The sequence below is a fragment of the Carcharodon carcharias genome, chromosome 10 (assembly GCF_017639515.1).
Source record: "Carcharodon carcharias isolate sCarCar2 chromosome 10, sCarCar2.pri, whole genome shotgun sequence".
In the NCBI taxonomy this organism is placed as follows: Eukaryota; Metazoa; Chordata; class Chondrichthyes; order Lamniformes; family Lamnidae; genus Carcharodon; species Carcharodon carcharias.
The window spans coordinates 17,369,668-17,391,796 of record NC_054476.1 but is presented as its reverse complement, the minus strand read 5'-3'; the positions used below and the strand labels follow the sequence as shown (position 1 = coordinate 17,391,796).

General features: G+C 42.6%; 1 protein-coding gene across 1 annotated transcript in view; it reads left to right on the top strand.

Moving 5' to 3' along the window:
• The window catches only part of slc17a6a (solute carrier family 17 member 6a), a 61,603-nt gene that overhangs the window by 18,144 nt on the left and 21,330 nt on the right, over positions 1–22,129 (top strand). Inside the window, exons 4-7 of the mRNA XM_041197817.1 lie at positions 4,618–4,732; positions 5,413–5,500; positions 5,613–5,699; positions 18,702–18,844. Of these exons, the coding sequence (XP_041053751.1) occupies positions 4,618–4,732; positions 5,413–5,500; positions 5,613–5,699; positions 18,702–18,844 (433 nt within the window). The remainder of the gene's footprint in view (positions 1–4,617; positions 4,733–5,412; positions 5,501–5,612; positions 5,700–18,701; positions 18,845–22,129) is intronic.

The window sequence follows — 22,129 nt, the reverse complement described above, 5'->3', positions numbered from 1 at the left end:
CAGATTTGCCAATGAGGTCTCCATCCTTATTTCTTTTGTTTGCGATTCTTCATACTTCAAGTCAGAAAGGCAGTAAATTTATTGAATGCGTTCAGGATATTTTCTTGCAATAATGGGCCAGTTCTTCCCATCTCTGGATTAAGGGAATCATGGATTATGGGGAAAAGACAGGAAAGTGGAGTTAAGGATTATCAGATCAGCCATGATCTCATTGAATGGTGGAGCAGACTTGATGGGCCAAATGGCCTACTCCTGCTCCTACGTCACTTCACTTATTGCATACCTGGGTGATGCACTATGGCACCCTTTGGAAGTCCCAATGCAAGGATTACATGAGAACTGCCCAGGAAGTTTGAACTTCCAATGGGCAATTCCCTTGCTCCCCAGGACCCTCTGAAAAAGTCCCCACCTCTGAGTTGAAGTTGGAGACCTTGGACAGTTCTGACTTATCTACCTCGATAGCTACCCAGGAAATATTAGACCAAAAGAAACCTAGTCTAACTCCTGGGTAACAATACAACTGACCTCTCTCAATCACTCACACAGATTCCCTGTCTCCCCCCCTCAACCACCTGACTACCGCCTGATTCCCCAGATCCCCCGATTCCCCATGACCTGACCTGACCCGACCTCAACACACAACATTGCCTGAACATCTGACTCCCACCTGATCCTGACTACCCTGACCACCCCCCTGCCCCCCCACCCCCCTGCCCCCCCCCCCCACCCCCCACCCACCTCCCACCCCCCGACCCGACTTGACTAGTCCCCCAACCTGACATTCCCCCCTGATCCAACCTGTCCTGATTCCACCATCCGGCTCCCCCATGATCTGCTAACAACCCCACCACCCACCCTGACTCCATCCCAACATGATCTAACTACCCCTCGACTGACCTGCTACACTGCCACCCAACTCACCTGCCACCCTACTGCCATTAGGCCAATTAAGTACCTTAATAGGCCTCATGCCTCCAATCAGTGGGCAGCCGAGCTGCTGCTTTTCCTACCTTTGATAATATTCTGTGGTGGTGGAACATGTCGGGCTTCCCTCCTGATGCCTTCTGCCACCATTTTACCATCCTCCCTCCTGTCCAACCCACTGACCACCCTACCCACCCACCACCCTCACACCCCACCCACCTGACACCCTACCCCTTACCCAATTACCTTACCCATCCTGCTCCCACACCTATCCTACCACCTTCCCACTTACCTAACCCACCATGCCCTCTTACCCACCCTGTACCCCCATCCGCCATACCCGCTCACCCACTTTACCACCTTACCCACTTACCTCACTACCCTACCCCTTCACCCATCCTACCCTCTTAACCACTCTACCCCTTACCCACTTACCTTCTCTTCATAGCTTTTCAAAGAAGCTTTGAGCCATTTAAACTCCTTACTTACTGGAAATTGGCAGCTAGTGTCATGAAAATGGCGGTCTGGCTTCTGTGCTGATCCTCTGCATTGCTCTGTTAGAGGTTTGCTGCACTGAGTCAGTTCTGCAGGATCCTCCCTCGGAAGATTGGCTAAAGAAATTGGAGGAAGATAAATGTGTAAATTTTTTTGTCTGATCAGGCTAGGTAATAGGGTTTCCGATCCTGTTTGGAAGATCTGGGCCAATATGTCCTAGAACCAACAAAAGGACATGCCATATTAGATTTAATGAGTAATGAGCCAGATTTAGTTAACAGCCTAATGGTGCATGAACATTTACCTAACTCACTATCCTACCCAATTGCAATATGATCAAGTTCAATGCAGCATTTGAAAGAGAGAAACACAAAAAAAGATATTAAGTTTCTAGGTTTAGTTAAGTTGACTTCAACGTGATGAGACAGAGACTATGTAAACTATGCAAATCTGTTTGTAAGTAATATTATAGAAAAACACGAGGAGATGTTCCAAAATGAATCTCATTAATACGGAAACAATTTATTCCACTAAGGGATAAAAGCCTTATTTGCCAAAAAAAGGCCACAGACAACATAAAGCTAGAAGCAAAAGCATACAAAAATGCAAAAACCTGCACAGATCCTGGAATATCAAAATCAATACAATTCTTTTAACTTTTTTAATATTAGGAAAAAATGGATTGGCAGGAGCAATGTGAGAAAACTGATAATGGTGATATAAATCAAAATAAGGAAATGGCAAACAGGTTGACCTTGTCTCAGCAAAAGAGGATAGCATGGCAGGCATCTCAAAGACACTAATATTGTATCAGGAACAGGAACTCACCAAATTAATGTAAGCAAAATCACAGAGATGAAAGAGTGGCAAACCCCCAGGACCAGATCAGCCATGATCTCATTTGAATGGCAGAACAGAATTGAAAGGTTAAATTACCTACTCCAGTTCCTATGCTCAGATAGATTTCATCCAAGGGATGTAATGGAAGTAAGAGATAACATTGCAGATGCCCCAACAATAATCTTCTGAAGTTCTCTTGATTCAGGGAAACTGCACATGTTACTTTGCTATTCAAGAAAAGTGAGCGAATGAAACGAAGAAATTATAGGCCAGTCAGCCAGACAGCTGCTGTCTGGAAATTGCTACAGTCTATAATTAAGGATAGTGTGAATGGACACTTCGAAAATTTTCAGCTGATCAGAGACAGCCAGCATGGACTTGTAAAAGGGTCATTGTCAAGTCCTGAGGAACAAGAATGACGTTTGCCTCGCCTCATCATTTGAAAAGGGTATATCATGCCTGACAATCTGATAGGAATTTTTTAAAAAGATGATTAAAGTAGTAGACACAGGAATGCCTATGCATATTATAAAGATGGATATCCAGAAGGCATTTGATAAATCGCCTCATAAGAGATTGTCAGCAGAAGTTGAAACTTATGGAATTGAAAGCAAATTATTAACCTAGTTAGAAAATTCTTTAATAAGAGCAAAATATTGTGGATGCTGGAAATCATAAATAAAGACAGAAGATGCTGGGAAAACTCAGCAGGTCTGACAGTATCTGTGGAGAGAGAAACAGAGTTAACATTTCGAGTCTGTCTGATCCTTCTTCAGAGGTACAGAGACAGAGAAATTTCTGCTTCTACTTCACATTTCTACTTCTCTTTAGCTCTGAAGAAAGGTCATATGGACTCAAAACGTTAACTCTGTTTCTCTCTCCACAGATGCTGTCAGACCTGCTGAGTTTTTCCAGCATTTTCTGTCTTTATATAGGAAACTCTTTGACTAAATGGCAGGAGTCAGAGAGTAGCGGTAATGGGCAATACTCAGATTGGCAGGATGTGACAAGTGGTGTCCTGCAAGGATCTATGTTGGGACCTCAACTGTTCATCATATTTATTAACAACATAGATGATGTTGGAAGTCACATATCCAAGTGTGCTGATGGCACAAAGATGGGTGGCATTGTAAATAGTTTAGATGGGAGCATAAAATTACAAATAGATATTTATGGATTAAGTGAATGGGGGTCAAAAGTATGGCAAGTGATTTCCAATGTAGGCAAAAGTGAGGCCATCCACTTCGGATCTAAAATGGATAAACAGAGTACTTGCTAAATGATGAAAAGCTAGAATCAGTATACGTCCAAAAAAGCATTGCTGTTCATGGGCTGAATTTTATCAAACCTTTGGAGAGGGACTGGAAGGTGGGGAGGGTGGTAAAAATGCAGGAGGCAGGAGTCAGGAGGGAAGCCCGACATGTTCCACTACTACAGAAAATTATCAAATGTGGGAAAAGCAGCTGCCCACTGATTGGATCCATGTGGCCTATTAAGGTACTTAATTGGCCTATTGACGGCCATTTTATGACCCCACTGGGATTTTACCGGCGTTAGAATGGTCCCCTTCACATGATGAGTCTGCTAGATTCATTGAAGTGGCCTTCTGGTGGCTTCTTTTGGGGGACTGTCGTCCTGGCCCATGGAGCGGTCTCTCCAGCGGCAATGGCTGCTCCCATGGCCCCAACACCACCACTGGAAGTTCACCATTCTGACTGCTGTGGCCTGTCTATCTGACACCAGCACATCGCTAGCCCTTTGCCTTATTTATGCTTGCTAGAAGTGACATATGTTCATACACAAGGACCCATTCCCTGAAAACAAGAGGAACATGTTCAAGCCTTGCACATTTTTTGAATTATCTGGGAGCTTGGGGAGCTTTCTCCTTGGCAATGCCTCAGCCAATCAGAGTCAACTTTCCAAGCAATCAGCACCCCTTTTCTCCTGTAGTATCAATTGTTGTGAGCATTTGAAATTTGTTATTCTTGCATTTGTCCCAATGAGTGCAAGAAAAAAAGCGTCAGCAACATGCCTCCCTTTTCAACAATAGTCAAGTTCTGTACTACCAAGCGACTATTTTTTGATATTAACCACATAGTAATTGAAACATTTTAAAATCTGTTATCTAATTACTCTGCCATTCGGGGGATAACAGCAGCACTCTTAAAACTATTACCCTGTAAAGACCCCAATGCATTTGTACAATGTGTGGATAGTTTATGAAAATATTCATTGTACAGAATACTGGACGTAACCGATTGAAGTATTTCAGTGACTAATATTGGAAAGAATGAATAAACATTACATTCCTGTAAGTAGAATGTGTATAATGGGAATATTTCTGGTGCTATGTTTCAGAGTATTTGGCGCTGCCATCTTTCTCACCTCCACTCTCAATATGCTCATCCCATCTGCAGCTAAAGTGCACTATGGTTTCGTGATATTCGTCAGGATCCTGCAGGGACTGGTAGAGGTATGTTTGACTCTCCTGGGGTACAGGAGCAACATTGGTTAATCCACAGAATCCCATAGAGTGCTCGCAATACAATGCAGTAAGCTCTCAAAAACTTACACTTCCCTCTGATGTGTTACAGCACGTCCTTTAAGCATTGTCCATTTAACCTGGTGAAAATGGCACTTCCATAACACCGTGACCTGTTTTCCCTCTTTCCAAATGTTGACTGATCTATTGTGTATTTTCATTCCCAGCAATTGCACTCTTTCTTTTTTTTCATTTTAACCTTTGAATTGTTAATGTTTTGTACCAGATTATATATTGTCATGTTTCTGAACTAATTGGAAACTAATAGCTGTAACAGCATGCATATATTTGAATTAGTATTACAATTCATTTGGCTCTTGCAGAATATTTTTTAGGAATACAGATATCTAGTTGCACATGGGTTTATTTTTATAAAAAAAGACAAAGTTAAACTTGATATATAACTTGTTATTGTTTGGAAATATAATAGTAACTGAACTTCAGAACATATTCACACCTCCCAAAATTCTTGATTGTTGCTTTCTCCATTTTGTCTGCATCAATAATTTTAAAAGAATAAACATATTGCCTTTTACTTAGATGACTGATAAATTACAGACTTGTTTGGCACTTTCACTCTGTGTAAAAACATAACTGATGTATGTTTGCAGGGAGTCACGTATCCAGCCTGCCATGGCATTTGGAGTAAATGGGCTCCACCATTAGAGAGAAGCAGGCTGGCAACCACCTCATTTTGTGGTAATTAGCATTTTTTTCCCTGTAAGTTATTTTTTTAATGAATAAAATGTTGCAGTACAACCTTTGCTTGGGATCTTACTTGCATACTAATTTCACGCTGATCTTCTTGCAGGTTCATATGCTGGAGCTGTTGTTGCTATGCCTTTAGCTGGGATTCTAGTGCAATACACGGGATGGCCTTCTGTGTTTTATGTGTATGGTAGGTTCCATATTTCAGTGAAGCAGGTAATTGTTGGCCAACATGCCTTAAGTACAATTAGCCCATTAGCTTTGATACACCAAAGCACTTGTTTCTTTTATTAATTTCTAGATTTATGACCATCAATGCAAACGTTACGTTTCTGAAGATACATTACTGAAATTTACAAACTAACTTAACAGTCACAGATTGCTATGAATGTTTTATTACACAAAAAATCAATTGCTGTGTCATTTTTAAAACATAATGTAGAAAATTATTTAAAAGCGCAATGGGCTTTTTACAAGTCTATATTTAAAGGATGGTAAAGCCATTAATAAAGCACGTGAGATACATGGCTTTATAAATAGAGGCATACAGTTTGAAATAATGGCAGTTCTGCTAAACCTTCACTGATTAGGTATCAGCTGGAATTTTGCGATAGAAGTTCATCTTGGATGGCAGCACAGAATGGACCAAATCAAATTATCTGCCTATTAAATTCCCCACTTGAAATCCAGTTCTATTGCAGTTTAATGGACTGAATATTAGGCGAGAGTAGAGTGCGTGGCCAGTTCACTGCCACCGCTTTAACACTAGCACCCAAGATGAGTTTCTACCCCTTCGTGTCCAATGCTGGGCACCATACTTTAGGAAGGATGTCAAGGCCTCGAAGAGGGCACAAAGGAGATCTACCAGAATGATACCAGGATAAAGGAATTATATTTATGTGGGAAGACTAGAACAGAGAAAGGTTAGAAGAGATTTAACAGATGTGTTCAAAATTGTGAGAGGCTCCAGTATAGTAAATAAGGAGAAGCTGTTCATACCAAAGGGTGGATCAGTACCTAGAGGACACAGCTTTAAGATGATTGGCAAAAGAGCTGGCGCAAGGTGAGGATTTTTTTTTCTGATCTGGAATACACTGCCTGAAATGGTGGAGGCAGCAGATTCAGTAGTAATTGTCAAAAGGTAATATACCTGTGAAAAGGAAAAGCGATCGTGGGTATGGGAGAAGTGCGGAGGAGTAGGGCTAATATGAACATGCACACGAATATATGGACTAAGAGCAGAAGTAGGCCACTCAGCCCTTCAAGCCTGCTCCACTATTCAGAAGTTCATGGTTGTAACCTCCCACTGGCTCCTGATAACCTTTCATCCCCTTGTTAATCAAGAATCTATCTAGGTCTGCCTTAAAAATATCCAAAGACTCTGCTTCCTTTTGAGGAAGAGAGTTCCAGAGATTCACAACCCTCTGAGAGAAAAAACTTCTCCTCATCTCCATTTTAAATGAGTGACCCCTTATTTTTAAACAGTGGCCTCTAGTTCTAGCTTCTTCCATGAGAGGAAACATCCTCTCCACATCCACTCTGTCAAGACCCATCAGGATTTAAAATGTTTCAATCAAGTCACCTCTTACTCTTCTAAACTCCAGTGGATACAAACCTAACCTGTCCTCATAAGACAGCACGCCCATTCCTGGTATTAGCCTAATAAAACTTCTCTAAACTGCTTCTATTGCATTAATATCCTTCCTTAAATAAGGAGACCAACACTGTATACAATACTCCAGATGTCTCACTAGTGCCCTGTACAACTGCCTCCCTACTTTTGTATTCAATTCCCCTCACAATAAACAATAGCATTCTAGTAGCTTTTCCTGATTACTTGCTGTACCTGCATACTAGCCATTTGTGATTCATGTACTCAGATGCCCAGATCTCTCTGAACCTCAGAGCTCTGCAATCTCTCACCATTTAGATAATAAGCTTCTTTTTTATTCTTCCTGCCAAAATGGACAATTTCATATTTTCCCAAATTATACTCCATTTGCTAGGCCTTTGCCTGCTCTGCCATTCAGAAGTTCATGGCTTATCTGGTTGTAACCTCCCACCGACTCCTGATAACCTTTCATCCCCTTGTTAATCAAGAATCTATCTAGCTCCTAACTTATCTGTCACTTTGTAGCTTCCTTATGTCCTCCTCACAACTTTCCCACCTACCTTTGTGTTATCAGCAAATTTAGCAAGTGTGCCATCTGTCTTCCATCCAAGTCACTTATATAAATTGAAAAAGTTGAGGTCCCAGCACTGAACGCTGTGGCAGACCACTCGTTATGTCCCACCAGCCAGAAGAAGATCCATTTATGGCTATCCTCTAAGAACATAAGGAATAGGAGCAGGAGTAGGCCATTCGGCACCTCAAGCCTGCCTCGCCATTCAATAAGATCATGGCTGATCTGCCCCAGGCATCAATTCCTCTTTTGTGCCAGCTCCTCATAGCCCTCAACCCCCCGATATTTCAAAAATCTGTCTACCTCATCTTTAAATACTTTCAGTAATCTAGCCCCCACAACTCTCTGGAGTAGAGAATTCCAGATATTCACTACCATCTGAGAGAAGAAATTCCTTTGCATTTCCGTTTTAAATCAGTGTCCCCTTATTCTGTAACTATGCCCCCTAGTTCGAGATTCCCCCACCAGTAGAAACATCTTCTCAACATCTACCCTGTAAAGCCCCCTCAGAATCTTCAATAAGATAACCCCTCATTCTTTCAAACTGTAATGAATAAAGGCCTAACCTGTTTAGCTGTTCTTGATAAGTCAACCCCTTCACCCCAGAAATCAGCCTAGTGAACCTCTTTTGAACTGCCTCCAATGCCAGCATATTCTTTCTTAAATAAAGGGACCAAAACATACACAGTACTTCAGGTGTGGCCTCACCAACACCAAGAGTTGTAACAAACTTCCCTATTTTTAAACTCCAACCCCCTAACAATACAGGCCAAAATTCCATTTGCCTTCTTAGTTATTTGCTACACCTGCATGATAATTTTTTGTATTTCATGCACAAGAATACCCAGATCCCTCTATGCTGCACTTTTTTGGAGTCTCCCTTCATTTAAATAATAGTCTGCCTTTTGATTCTTCCTACCAAAGTGCATGACCTCACACTTTCCTACATTAAACTCCATCTGCCAAGTTTTTGCCCACACTCAACTTATGTATTTCCACTTGCAGATTCCTCATGTCCTCATCACAACAGGCCCTCCCACCTATTTTTGTATCATCAGCAAATTTGGATACATTACATTCTGTCCCCTCCTCCAAGTCATTAATATAGACAGTAAATAATTGAGGCCCTATGATTGATCCTTGTGGCACTCCACTAGTTATGTTTTTCCAACCTGAAAAAGACCCATTAATCCTGACTCTCTGTCTTCTGTGTGATAAGCAATCCTCATTCCATGCTAATACATTACCCCCAATACGGTGAGTTCCTATCTTGTGCAATAACATTTTATGTGGTACCTTATCAAATACCTCTGGAAATCCAAATGCACTACATCTACCGGTTCCCCTTTATTAACTCTGCTTGTTATATCCTCAAAGAATTCTAACAAATTTGTCAAACATGATTTCCCTTTCACAAAACCATGTTAACTCTTTCTAGGTGTCCTGCTATTTCTTCCTCAATAATGGTCTCTAGCATTTTCCCAACGACAGATGTTAGGCTGACTGGCTTATAGTTTCCTGCTTTTTGTCTCCCTCCCTTTTTGAACAGAGGTGTCACATTAATGGTTTTCCAATCCGCTGGGACCCTCCTGGTATCCAATGAGTCCTGGAATATTTTGACCAATGCCTCCACTATCTCTGCAGCCACTCCCTTTAAACCCCTGGGTGCAGGCCATCAGATCCTGGCAACTTGTCTGCCTTTAGTCCCATTAGTTTGTCAAATACTTTGTCCATCGTGATAGAGACTGTTACAAGATCTTTCCTTTCATTAGCTCCTTGTTTATCTGATATCTTTCGAATGTTCATAGTATCCTCCACCATGAAGACCAATGAAAAATATTGGTTTAACTTATCTGCCATTTTCCTGTTCCCCGTTATCAATTCTCCAAGTATCCAATGCTCACTTTAGTCGCTCTTTCTTTTTATATACCTGTAGAAGCTCTTGCTGTTTGTTTTTATATTTCTTGTCAATTTACTTTAGTAATCAACTTTCTCTCTCTTTTATTCTGCTGGAACCACTGCTGGTTCCTAAAAAAATCCCAATTCTCTAGCCTACCACTAGTTTTCACTGCTTTGTATGCCTTAGTTTTTGATTGGATATTCTCCTTGACTGCCTTTGTTAACCACGGGTGGTTCATCCTTCTCATCGAGTCCTTCTTTTCGATCGGGATAAATTTTTGCTGACCGTTGTGAAATATCTATTTAAATGTTGCCACTGCTCATCCAGTGACCTTCCCCTTAGTCTATTTTCCCATATCTCTGTAATTGCCCCTATTTAAGTTGAAGACACTTGTTTGAGACCCATGTTGCTCGCCCTCAAACTGAATTTGAAACTCTACTATGTTGTGATCTCTACCACCTGGAGGATCCTTAACCACAATATCTCTTATTAATCCCACCTCATTACACATTACTAGATGTAAAATAGACTGTTCCCAAGTAGGTTCTGCAATGTATTGCTCTAAGAAACAATCCCTGATGCACTCTACAAATTTTTCATCCATATTACCCCTGCCAATCTGATTTGTCCAGTCAATGTGCAGATTAAAATCACCCATGACAATTATAGTGCACTTCTTACATGCCTCCATTATTTTCCAACTTATGCTTTGTCCTACAGTGAGGCAACTCTTCAGGGGCTAATGGACAACTCCCACTTGTGACTTCTTCCCCTTGTTATTCCTTATATCCACACAAACTGATTCCATATCATGATCTATTGCACCTATATCACTACTGACCGACACACTGATACCTTCCTTTATTAACAAAGCTACCCAACCTCCTTTTTCTTTTTGCCTATTTTCTGGAATGTCGAATACCCTTGAATATTGAGTTCCCAGTCTTAGTCACCCTGCAACCACGTCTCTGTAAAAGCTATCAAGTCATATTCATTTATTTCTATTTAGATCAACTCATCTATCTTGTTACAAATGTTGCATGCATTCAGATAAAGAGCCTTAAGCTTTGACTTTTTACCACTGTTACTCATTCTGGTTCTAATTTCTGCTGCACTCTTCTGCTTATATTTTCTGCCCCTTCATGTTACACTTTGATTATCATTCACCTCTCCACTACCCTGCACCTCTGCTCTCTTGTTTCTTTTTGATTTTATAAACTTCCTTTCAATTGAACCCTCCCCCCTATTAATTAGTTTAAAGTCCTATCTACAAATATAGTGATATGATTCGCCAGTACACTGGTCCCAGCAAGGTACAAATGAAACCGATACCAATAAAACAACTCTTTCCTTCCCCCGTATTGATGCCAGTGTCCCATGAATCAGAACCCATTTCTCCCACATCAATCTTTGAGCCATGCATTTACCTCTTCTATCTTTCTCTTCTATTAGCCAATCTTCTATCCATGCCAATATGTTACCCCTACACCATTAGCTTTTGTTTTCTACAATAACCTTTCATGTGGCACCTTATCAAATGCATTCTGGAAATCTAAGTATAGTACTGGTTCCCCTTTCGCCACAACACACGTGACTCCTTCAAAGAACACCAACAAATTGGTTAAACATGTTTTCCCTTTCACAAAACTATGTTGACTCTCCCTGATTGCCTTAAACTTCTCTAAGTTCCCTGCTAAAACATCTTTAATAATAGCTTCAAACATTTTCCCTATAACAGATGTTAAGTTGAATGGCCAGTAGTTACCTGCTTGCTGCCTCCCTCTCTTTTTGAATAAAGGAGTTACATTTGCTATTTTCTAGTCTAATGGAACCTTCCTCGAATCAATGGAATTTTGGAAAATTAAAGCCAAGATCCTAGGATGAAGTCCATCAGGGCCCGGGGACTTATCAGCCCACACCTCCAACAATTTTTTCAATACCACTTCTCTGGTGATTGTAATTTTCCTGAATTCCTCCCTCCCTTCCATTTCCTGATTTAGAGCTTTCTCTGAGATGTTACTCTGAATGGGCCTTTTTACTCTAAATTTCTATGAAACAAGGGGCAGAATTTTATAGCCCCATCGCGTTGGGGGTGGAGCTGGAAAATGCGACGAGCTGTTCAAAAGTCCATTGACTTTGGCAGGACCAGAAAATCCCACCAGCAGGAGGGGCCATAAAATTTCACCCAAGGTGTTGCTGTGGATTGTAAAATTACCACTATCGTAAATACAATAGAATTAGTTCCTCAAACTGGATGAGAACAATGGAGTTTAGAAGAGGCTAAGCACTATATTACCTTATTGGTGATCTTATTGAAACATATAAGATGATGAAAGGACTTGAAAGGGTGGGACCAGGAGGATGTTTCCTCTTGTGGGGGAGACTAGAACTAGGGAACACAGTTTAAGAACAAGAAGTCTCCCTTTTAAGACAAAGATGAAAAGATTTTTTTTCTCTCAGAGGGTCGTTAGTCTGTGGAATTCTCTTTCCCAGAAAGCAGTGGAATCTGGGTCATTGAATTTATTCAAGGCTGTGCTGGATAGAATTTTGATTGACAAGGGGTTCAAGGGTTATGGGCAGGGCAGGAGGAATCATGATGGCTGTCTGGGTGGCAGATAGGAAAGTGGAGTTGAGGCCACAATCAGATCAGCCATGATTTTAGCGAATGGTGGAGCAGGCTCGAAGGGCTGAATGGCCTACTCCAGCTCTAACCTTTCTTCATTAAAATAATTGAAGAAAAATTCGGGTATTTCTCTAATGGATCCCTAACTGGCAAGAACAGTTTTACTTTCTGCTAATAAATTAAAAATGACTCTTATAGTCCTTTAAATATTGTTCAAACTCAGAGACATAGCGTGTAAATCTGAAGTCATGAGTAACTCTCTAACATAATGGTTATTTTTAACTGAAAAATGTAAATGTCATTATCTCGAGTGTAAATTTACAATATATGCTGGCGGTCAGTGATGTTTCCAACCCGATGCATAATCAGAATATTATCCTGAGATATTGTCAAGAGTAGAGCATCTTTTATGCATATAAATATACATAGTAATATTTTTGTAATTGGTTTTGATTACATCTTATAAGATCAAGAGCAACATCTGACTGGTACAAAATGACAGGTATAGCAATATGGGATTATTATATATAATTTGAATATTGAATTCTCATGTAAGGATAGTTTATCTCAATTTCAGAGACATTGAATGGGTCATATTGTTGTTGTGTACTAGTAGTTTCAATATCAGATATTGACTAGGGTAACAATAAATAGTGAAAATATATAGTTGAGATATGTAGTTGTGGGTGTACCTACATCACATGGACTGCAGCGGTTCAAGAAGGCAGCTCACCACCACCTTCTCAAGGGCAATAAGGGACGGGCAATAAATGCTGGCCCAGCCAGCGAAGCTCACATCCCGTGAATAAATGAAAAAAAAAGATACAAAAGTTTTCTGGTGTGTGATGAGTTAGCTATAATTAACCACATGCATATTTGGCCCAATTGAGGAGCAGCTGGCTGCTTAAACCCTCGATCTCAATTTTCATTTGGCACAGCATTCTGAAACATCCAGTAGACTTGGTCGTTAATGCAAAATGAAATTTACTCCTTTGAAATAGTTGTTCTTATTTGGCAAAAAATAGTAATGAGATAAATGCCACATTGCAGTGATTTGATGTTAAAATCACCATCATCTGGATACTGCTCCAGTATTTGTTTAGTACGTACATTACAAAAACAAATAAATGTTTTAAATGAACCACTGAAAGTATTCCTTAGGGGTGCTTAGCAATTCTGTCATTGGAAAATTGGTTAGCAAGACACCGGGAGGAATTTTCCGTGCCCACCAGTGTGGGGCATGTTCGGTGGCATGAGCAGATCATATGGCATGATTGGTTTCATGATGGCGTGAAACCAGTTCGCAATTGTCCACTTAGCCTGCCAATAGCGGACCACGTTTCCCACCATCAGCCATCAGGAACCTCATTGTAATACATCAGCATATCATTATTAGGCCAGCCCACCGGAATCGTACCCCCACCCCCGCTGGATCGTCCGATCATGTCGGCAAGACTTGGCTGGCTGCACGTTGTTCAGCGATTGATAGGGTTGCCTGTTGGACTTCAAGCTTGAGGGTCGTTGGGGGGGCCAGGGTTAAGGGCATCCCAGCCTTCGAGGCAACTTGTGGTGGGCCTGGCAGGGGAGGGGCTGTGCAAGGGCTTCCTTGTAGTTGAGGCAGGGGTGGGGGGGTTTGCGGTTAAGGACAGCCCTGACATTCTATTGATTTGTGGGGAGGGGGTGTGCTAAGGGCAGCCCTACTGTTAAGGCTGCCTTGTTGTTGAATTATAGTGCACAAGCATTCATGGTGGGAAGGGAAGTGGCCACGCATTCGGGAAACCTGCAAAAAGGGACCAGTCCTCTGCAACTGTGACAGTTCAGGTGCAGCCACATTGATATGATTGGAGTCGGGCTTCTAGCTTAGCTGCCCACTCAAGCAATGCAGAGGCATCAAAGTGCCACTAAATCTCCAAGGCTTTTTACCAATCACCGCCACCCCACCCAGGGAGAAGGGGTGGCTGGGGCTCCCGCACACGCTGCCAAGAAGTCACAGCGAGCCAATGCTGGTCGGTGTCCAGTGACACCCACAGTCTACAGATGCCACCTTTCATTCCTGCAGATGATCGGGAATGAGTGTCGCTGAAGGTTGCGCATACCTAGGGAACTGGTTGGTCACATCTGTCAGCTACTGCAGGATTTGGCGTCACAGGGACCTGGAGGGCATCCACTGCCAGCAGTCGTGAAAGTGACTGCGGCGCTCAACTCCTATGCCAGTGGCTCCTTTCAGGGCTCCACAGGTGACCTCTGTGGGATCTCACAAGCCGCCACCCACAAATGCATCCATGGGGTCAGGGATGCCATCTTTGCGAGGTCACACAACTTTGTGCATTTGGCCTGGGACCAGGACAGCCAGGATGCAAGAGTAATTGGATTCACCCAGATCTTGGGTTTCCCACAGGTTCAGGGTGCGATCAACAGCACTCACGTGGCGCTCATCTCCATCACAACACGCGGTCAACTATATCAAAGGCAAGGGGCTCCATTCGCTGAATGTGCGGCTGTGGCTGGTGTGCGACCCCCAGAAACGCATTCTGCAGGTTTGCGTGCGGTTTCCAGGGAGTGTGCATGGCTCCTACATTCGCAGTCGGTCACAGATGCCTGCAGTCTTCCAGGGTCCACAGAAACTGCAGGGTTGGCTTCTCGAGGACAAAGACTACCCACAGAGCCTATGGTTGATGACACCCGTGTGGCGGCCTCAGACTGCAGCAGAGCGATGGTATAATGAAGCTCATACTGCAGCTCACAACTTGGTGGAGCAAACAATCAACATGCTAAAGATGAGGTTCTGGTGCCTGGACCGGTCTGGTGGAGCCCTGCAATACAGTCCGCAGAGGGTGTCATGCATCGTTGTTGTCTGCTGCACCCTTTACAAGCTGGCACTGCCACGGGGAGAGGAGCTGGCTGAGGAGGAGATGCATGAGCTGGAGGTCTCCTCCGATGAGGAGGATGCCAATGGGAATGAGGGTGAAGAGGTCCTTGGAGGCAATGGTGATGGGGATGAGACCCTTGCACTGGCCAGACGAGGCAGGCACACTTGGGAGGCCCTCATAATTGCAAGATTTGTGGAGGATGTTGACGACATGTAGTGAAGTGACCCCATAGATCCTCACATCATATCTATGAACGTTTGACTCCAGTCTGTGTTATGGCAGCATGAATACCCTCTATGAGAATGCTCCTGTCATGGAGGCGCAGTGGAGGCCCTAATAGTCACTTGATTGCAGGAGGATGATGACGACATATAGTGAGGGCAGTCCATAGATCTTTACAAAGCCTTTGAGAATGTCTGACTCCTATGTGGCTGAGGGCAGCTTGCTTGTGCTCTGTGATCAGGGTCATAACATAGAGTTGCGGCCATGAAACTTTAGAAGCATCTGATCCTTTGTCCGCCTTCAGCACCTGAGACATTCGGGGGGGACAGCATCAGTGGTCACAGATGCTGAAGAGGTAGGGGCCAGCCCCACCTTAAAGGTGCTGAAAGCACACAGAGACAATGAGCAAACTCTGTGGCTCTTGCCCATTACATTCTGGCAGCAATGACAAGCACTGTTCAGGTGCAGGCATCAGAAATATGTCCAGGGAGTGAGAGGCCGGACCATCACTTTGGTCTGAAGGCTGCACAGAGCACAGGGAAGAGGGCCTGGACTGAGACACTGTCTTTACCTTGTGCAGAAAGGTTTCACATCCGAGTGACAAGAACACTGCTCATCAGAACAAGGAGCCATAGGCAGGGAGGCATTCTTGGGAGATTATTGACAATAAAGAACAGTATGTACAAGTGATTAACACCCGTGCCCAGGCTGTGCAACTAATTCTTCTTAACTTTCCTAACCTTTCTGCTACATCTTGGTGCTCCCCAGATTTCCACAACTGAGGTGGAGGCAGCCTCCTGACTGGAATGTCCTGTCTTTGATAAACTTGGCGGGCATTCTCTGGAGGGCTGAGACTTGGAGGGCCCCGGCCTGCTTTCGGGGTCCTGCTGCATGGCAGTGGCACCCTCCGCGGCCTGTGGAACTGGAGCTGCTGAGGTCACAGGAAGAGGGGAGTCACATGGGGCAGACAGTCTCAAAGTCACCTGGGTCGATGGCCCCAGAGTATGCACCTGCTGACCCTCCTCCCTGTGGCTGACTCTTTGAGGAGAAGGGGTAGCTGGAGTCAGGTCAATGTGCCTGGCACTCCTCTCATGTACACACAGTTGGAGGCCAACTATGGCATTAGTGATGGAGTTGAGCCCGTGCAGCAGTGCTGGAGTGAATGTCCTGGGCCAAGGTCTCCATGGCAGCCGCCATTCTGCCAGTGCTGACCTCGGTGCATTGCAATGCCGGCGCTATCACCTCAGCCTGAAGACAGGCAGACTCCTCCAAAGTGCCTTGCAATCTGAGGAGTGCAGCGGACATCCCTTCCTGATGTTCCCAAGCTTGCATTTGCAGCTCCAGCAACAGTGACATGACCGAGTCCAGAGGCTCATCATCTGACTCAGAATCAGCACATTCCTGGCCTCCAGCAGTCTTGCGAGTGCTGAACACCAGGTAGGTCCCTGCCGCCACCTGCAGTGGATCAGACAGTGCGATGTGCTCACCAGATTGTGATCCCGATGTTATTCTCAAGCTTGGTCCCACCAAGGTGTGTGCTTCTTTGTTGGTGGAGGGTGTGGGTGAACGCTGTGATAGGACTTCAATGAGGGTGCCTGCAGATTCCTCTTCAGAGGTTTCTTCAGCTGTTTCCCAGATGTGCCTGCGGAAGCAAGGGGAGATAATTAATGCATGGCAGTGGTCTGTGAAACAGGGCACATTACTCACAGCATGGTTGCCTGATGGATGCTGCACTGCTGGATCCTCACTTGGTTGAGCACTGCTGATCTCACTGTCAGCACAGGAACGGTCCAGATCCTCGCCGGCCAGCTGGGTGGCCCGATTTTCAAAGTTCGTGAGGACCTTGCTTTCAGGCATTCATCCACCAGTCTGTGATCTCTCCCTGTTGTTGTGTGCCAGCTTGTCCTGCATGAATAGAGATGGAGAAAGTGTAAGCAGGATGCCTGCCAGACTTGATGATACATATACCTGGCCTGTGTGGGTGGTAAGTGGTCCCATGGGCAGAATGAGGACAACGGTGAGTATGAGGGAGTGAATGATGATGTCCTTTGAACCGGCAGTGAGTGAGGGCCCTGTGGATGTGTGATGGGTTTATGAGTGTGTGAGATGATAGTGATGAGATGAGTGACTAACCCTGGCAAAACAGAGGAGATCATTCATCCTCTTTCAGCACTGGGCGGCTGTCCCCTTTTGAAGGGCGTTGGTGCTGACCACCACTGCCACCGCCTCCCAAGCTGGATTAGTGATGTTGCTGGCCATCCTGCAGCTAGAGCGGAGGTAGAGGACATCCCGGTGGGACTCCTCAGCATCCAAAAGATGTTCCAGTGGTGCGTCTCTGAACCTGGGGGCTGCAGTCTTTTTGCCTTTCAGGGCCTGCAGCAGTCGCTGTCTGGAAGCATTGAGAAGTGGCGCCCAATGTGACAAAGAGGCGAGGTGATGGCAGGTGGGCGAATGAGAGCCTGTCCACCATGGAAATGGTGTGTTTCCCAAGAATGCATTAATAATGTGAAGGGATTTGGACGATACGAGTGAAAACCTGCAAATGCGGCCAGCGTGTGAAACGCCATTTTACCCGCCCACTACTGCACTGAGTGCAAATCTGGGATGATTCCACCCATTGTCTCAGAATTCAGGCAAAGATTTTCACTCAACAGTTCCATACTCTGAGTACTTGCCTACTGTCCATAGTGTTCCACGCACTCTCATGTTGTGTGAGATACCTTGCCAAATGTGTGATGATTGAGATAATCTGTCCTTAAGATGTTAAACTGACTCTTCCCCTTTCAGATATTGACTGCCTAGCTTGTATGTTTAGCATCAAGTAGTGGCAAAGTAGTATTGTCACTGGGCTAGTAATCCAGGGACCCAGTGTAACAGTCTGGGGATCTGGGTTTGAATCCCACCATGGCTGATAGTGAAATTTGAATCAAAAAAAAGAATCTGAGTCTAGACATAACCATAAAACCATTGTTGATTGTCATAAAAACCCATCTGGTTCACTAATCCCCTTTAGGGAAAGCAGTCTGCTGTCCTTACATACATGTGATTCCAGGCTAACAGCAAGTTGGTTGACTCTGAAATAGCCTAGCAATCCATTCAGTTCTCAAGGACAATTAGGGATGGGCAATAAATGCTGGCCTAGCCAGCGACTCCCACATCCCATAAACGAATAAAAATAAATTTCTGTGATTATTTCAGTTGTTCAATTTTCATATTTTGTTTTCATGATTTTCTTTTGCAGATGTTAACTATTCGCACACATAGTAACTGAATAACATAATATTAAGTAACTAGGAATTGATCTGCTGCAGAACAGTGACAATCTACACAATAGCATCCAACCTCTGATTCTACATAATTTATTTCATGTTTCTTGCTTTTTTTTTTTAATTAGGATCTCTTGGAATGGTATGGTATATATTCTGGATTCTGGTATCCTATGAAAGTCCTGCAGCACATCCAACTATCACAGATGAGGAGCGCACCTACATTGAAGAAAGCATTGGTGAAAGTGCCAAACTTATTGGAGGAATAGATGTATGGACTTTCTATCTATGCTTAATTTTTAGAACATTTCAGTTAACTAAACACAACTACAGCTCTGTATTAACTCAAACGTATGCACAAAGCTCTGTGTATGCATAATCACATTTATTAATTATGCATTTATTAGCCCTTTTAGTCTAAAACTGTGCACTTAAACATGTGCAGAACTTTGTCCTTATTTTCTGAAACATGGGCATAGAGTTGTCGACTTACATACTAAACTGCAGTAAGAACCCTGCTCTTGCATATGTGCATCAAGCCTTTTGCATACATACTTACATTCATGCATTAACTGTTGGGCTTACACAATTTTAGCTCTATGTGAATAGATTTTACCTTGTACACTGATCTCTGTGCATATATAGGTTTGGTGCTTCCACTCATTTGCACTTGTTTTTTTTTTCAGTGCAATTCACCTGAATTAACAAAAACAGTGCAAAAGATGGTGGAATTTTAACACAAATGTAATTTGGTGCAGCTCCTGCAATCTCTTATGCTAGTTTTAAAAACATGGCACTAACAGCAGACTCTACCCCGCAGACTGGTCACAAACCAGATCAAATGAATTACCACTGGCAGTTTCCACTAGTTCAGCTTTTTGCAGCCCTTCATGGCGGTGCTAAAAATTAAATTAGTTCTTTTAGGCACAAGGACACTATTAGGAATATTTTAAAAACATTTGAAAATATTTGTCTTACATTTCCTAAGAAACTGACTATAGTACACTAATATAACTAACAAATGGTTAATTGTGATAATTGCAATTATTTAAATTGTTACAGATGTAGACTCAACACTGATTAAAATGCTTATTTTTCATGATAAACCCATTTTCTACTGAATTACCATGCTTAAATAAATCAAGGAATATTTTTAAAACAAAATCTTTAAAAAAAAATTACTTCCAATGTGCTGTACTGGCTCTTGGAATTTTTTTTGCATTTGGTGATATGCAAGTTAGTTTGCACAGTTAAAAATATTTTTTAAAACTAGTGCAACGTTGTCCTGCATTGCTGATTGTGCTCCAGGTAGAAACTGTACCGCATTTACTTGTATCATGTGTACTAAGCTGACTGTACTTTAACTCTTGCATTTGTGCCTTAAAACAGGCACTGAGCTTTACACTTCCATGCAAAGACATATAAACAGAACTTTCCTTTAGCAATTAAACACTGAATTCTGCATATAGTTTGAAGCATATTCAACATTTGGACAACAGTCTTCTTACTGGCTGTTGAAATTTTGATGAGAAGAAAATAACTTTTCCATCAGTTTTTTTATAACATTAGAAACTTAAAACTAGGACAAATTGCTTGTACATTTTTTTTATAACATTGATGTATATGTTTAAAATTTTATAGTGGCTGATGGATGTAACTTTTTTTTTAAATCGTGAGAGTTGATCTGCTCAAGGTGGTGTCATGTTCTGTGTAAGCTACCAAACATGTGGATGTTGCACACTTGAGTTGCTCTAATAATGGAACTACAACACTATAAACACAAGATGTGCTGGAGCTACATTTCTGATTGCCAAGATTTAGAAAACTGGCATTCCCGAGTCTTTAAACATTGTTTTAGCAGAATGAAAGGTGTTTGGTAACACAGCAAGTATTGTCAAAACAATAACTTCCTCACCTTTGGTTGTCTTATGCAATACAATGTTCAAATAGTCGTCTGGTAGTACAGAACTTGAGTACTGCTGAAAAAAAGAGACATTTCTTGTTGGAGCTTTTCATTTGGCACTCATCAGGACAATTCGCAAGAAAATACCAATGTCAGGGGAAACAACAAATTTATACTGTATGAGAAAGGAGTGCTGATTGGTTGGCAAATGGACCCTGATTGGTAGAGGCATTGCCATGGAAAATGCGCCAGGCAATCTCGTAAATGGGGCCTGAGCCATTTGCTCACCATGAAAGCTTGTTGCTGAAATAGGGCATATCAAAGGCATCCTGTGGAATAATGGCTAACCTGATCAGATCATTCCACGCTGTAAATCGCACAAACTCATGAACTGGCCCAAGGCTGTAACTTTTGGCCCTGAATAGTACCCAGTCTGCTTCGCATTACCCTGGAAAGGCAAGGCATCTCAAAGATTTGAGCAACAGGTGCAGCCAGCTGTTTCACGCTGCTACTATGCAGTAGCAACATGAGTGGTATTCACCACTAATAGGATGTTGTCATCAAGCCAGAAAGACGTTCTTCCTATCACACAAATGAATAATTTGATATATGAATTTCAGTGTCGGTGTGATGTGAGGTATGTAGGCTGTACATCCCAAAGGCTGGTGATGGTATCAAACAGCATGTCCTTTCCAATGTTCATAATGGGCAAGCACTCAACCAACCTGCGCTTGCAAAGCTCAAAACATAGTGTCCATCATTAGATGTGATTCTGTGATTGGACAACAATTGCTAAATAATCCTCAGTATGCTAAGAATTACCCTGACAACTAATTTAAGATTGTCAGTTGGGCTCACAATGTGATGCATTTGCATTTACTGGAAGCTACATATATTAATACACAGGGCCTTGCTCTTTGCAGACAGAAAGAACACATTGTGCCTGTTTCAACTGAAGCAAACAAGTGAGAGCCATTCGCTGGTACACACAGCAGAACAATGTCTTGACCAATCAGAATCAAGCTGCCTGGCTTAAATTTCAAACAATGCTTGGCAGTTAACTGTCAGTTACCATTAACTGGGGCATTCTCCATAGTCACGCCTCTAATAATCAGAGTCCATTTGCCTACCAATCTCTTCTCATACAAAATAAATTTATTGTTTCCCCGACATTGGCATTTTCTTGCAAATTGTCCTGACGAGTGCCAGATGAAAAACTTCGATAAAAAATGTATCTTTTTTTCAGCAATACGATGTTCTGTGCAATATCGTGACATGGCATTGATTCTACCCACAAGATATTTTATATTGAAACATGTATTATAGTTTTCAATGTTAGTAATTTATCATCAAGCAGTGTTAATGCTGCATAAGAATAGTAAGCAACATAATATTGACAGAACACTGTAAGCCTACCTGACGAATGATGGTCTGAAAGTCCTGGGGCCTTCTTTTGTTAATGGTAAATCAAGCAGCGCAAGAACAAAAATGAACTTGTAATTATACCTTCAACCAGCAAAGGTCAACCGAAGTAAATTGTCAGATTCTTTTGTAAATGTTCAATTCGTCGATTAAAAAGTCATTACTTAGCACAATGATGAAAACTTACAGCTCCAGAATAAAATTTTAAAAATTCAACAAAATATAATGTTT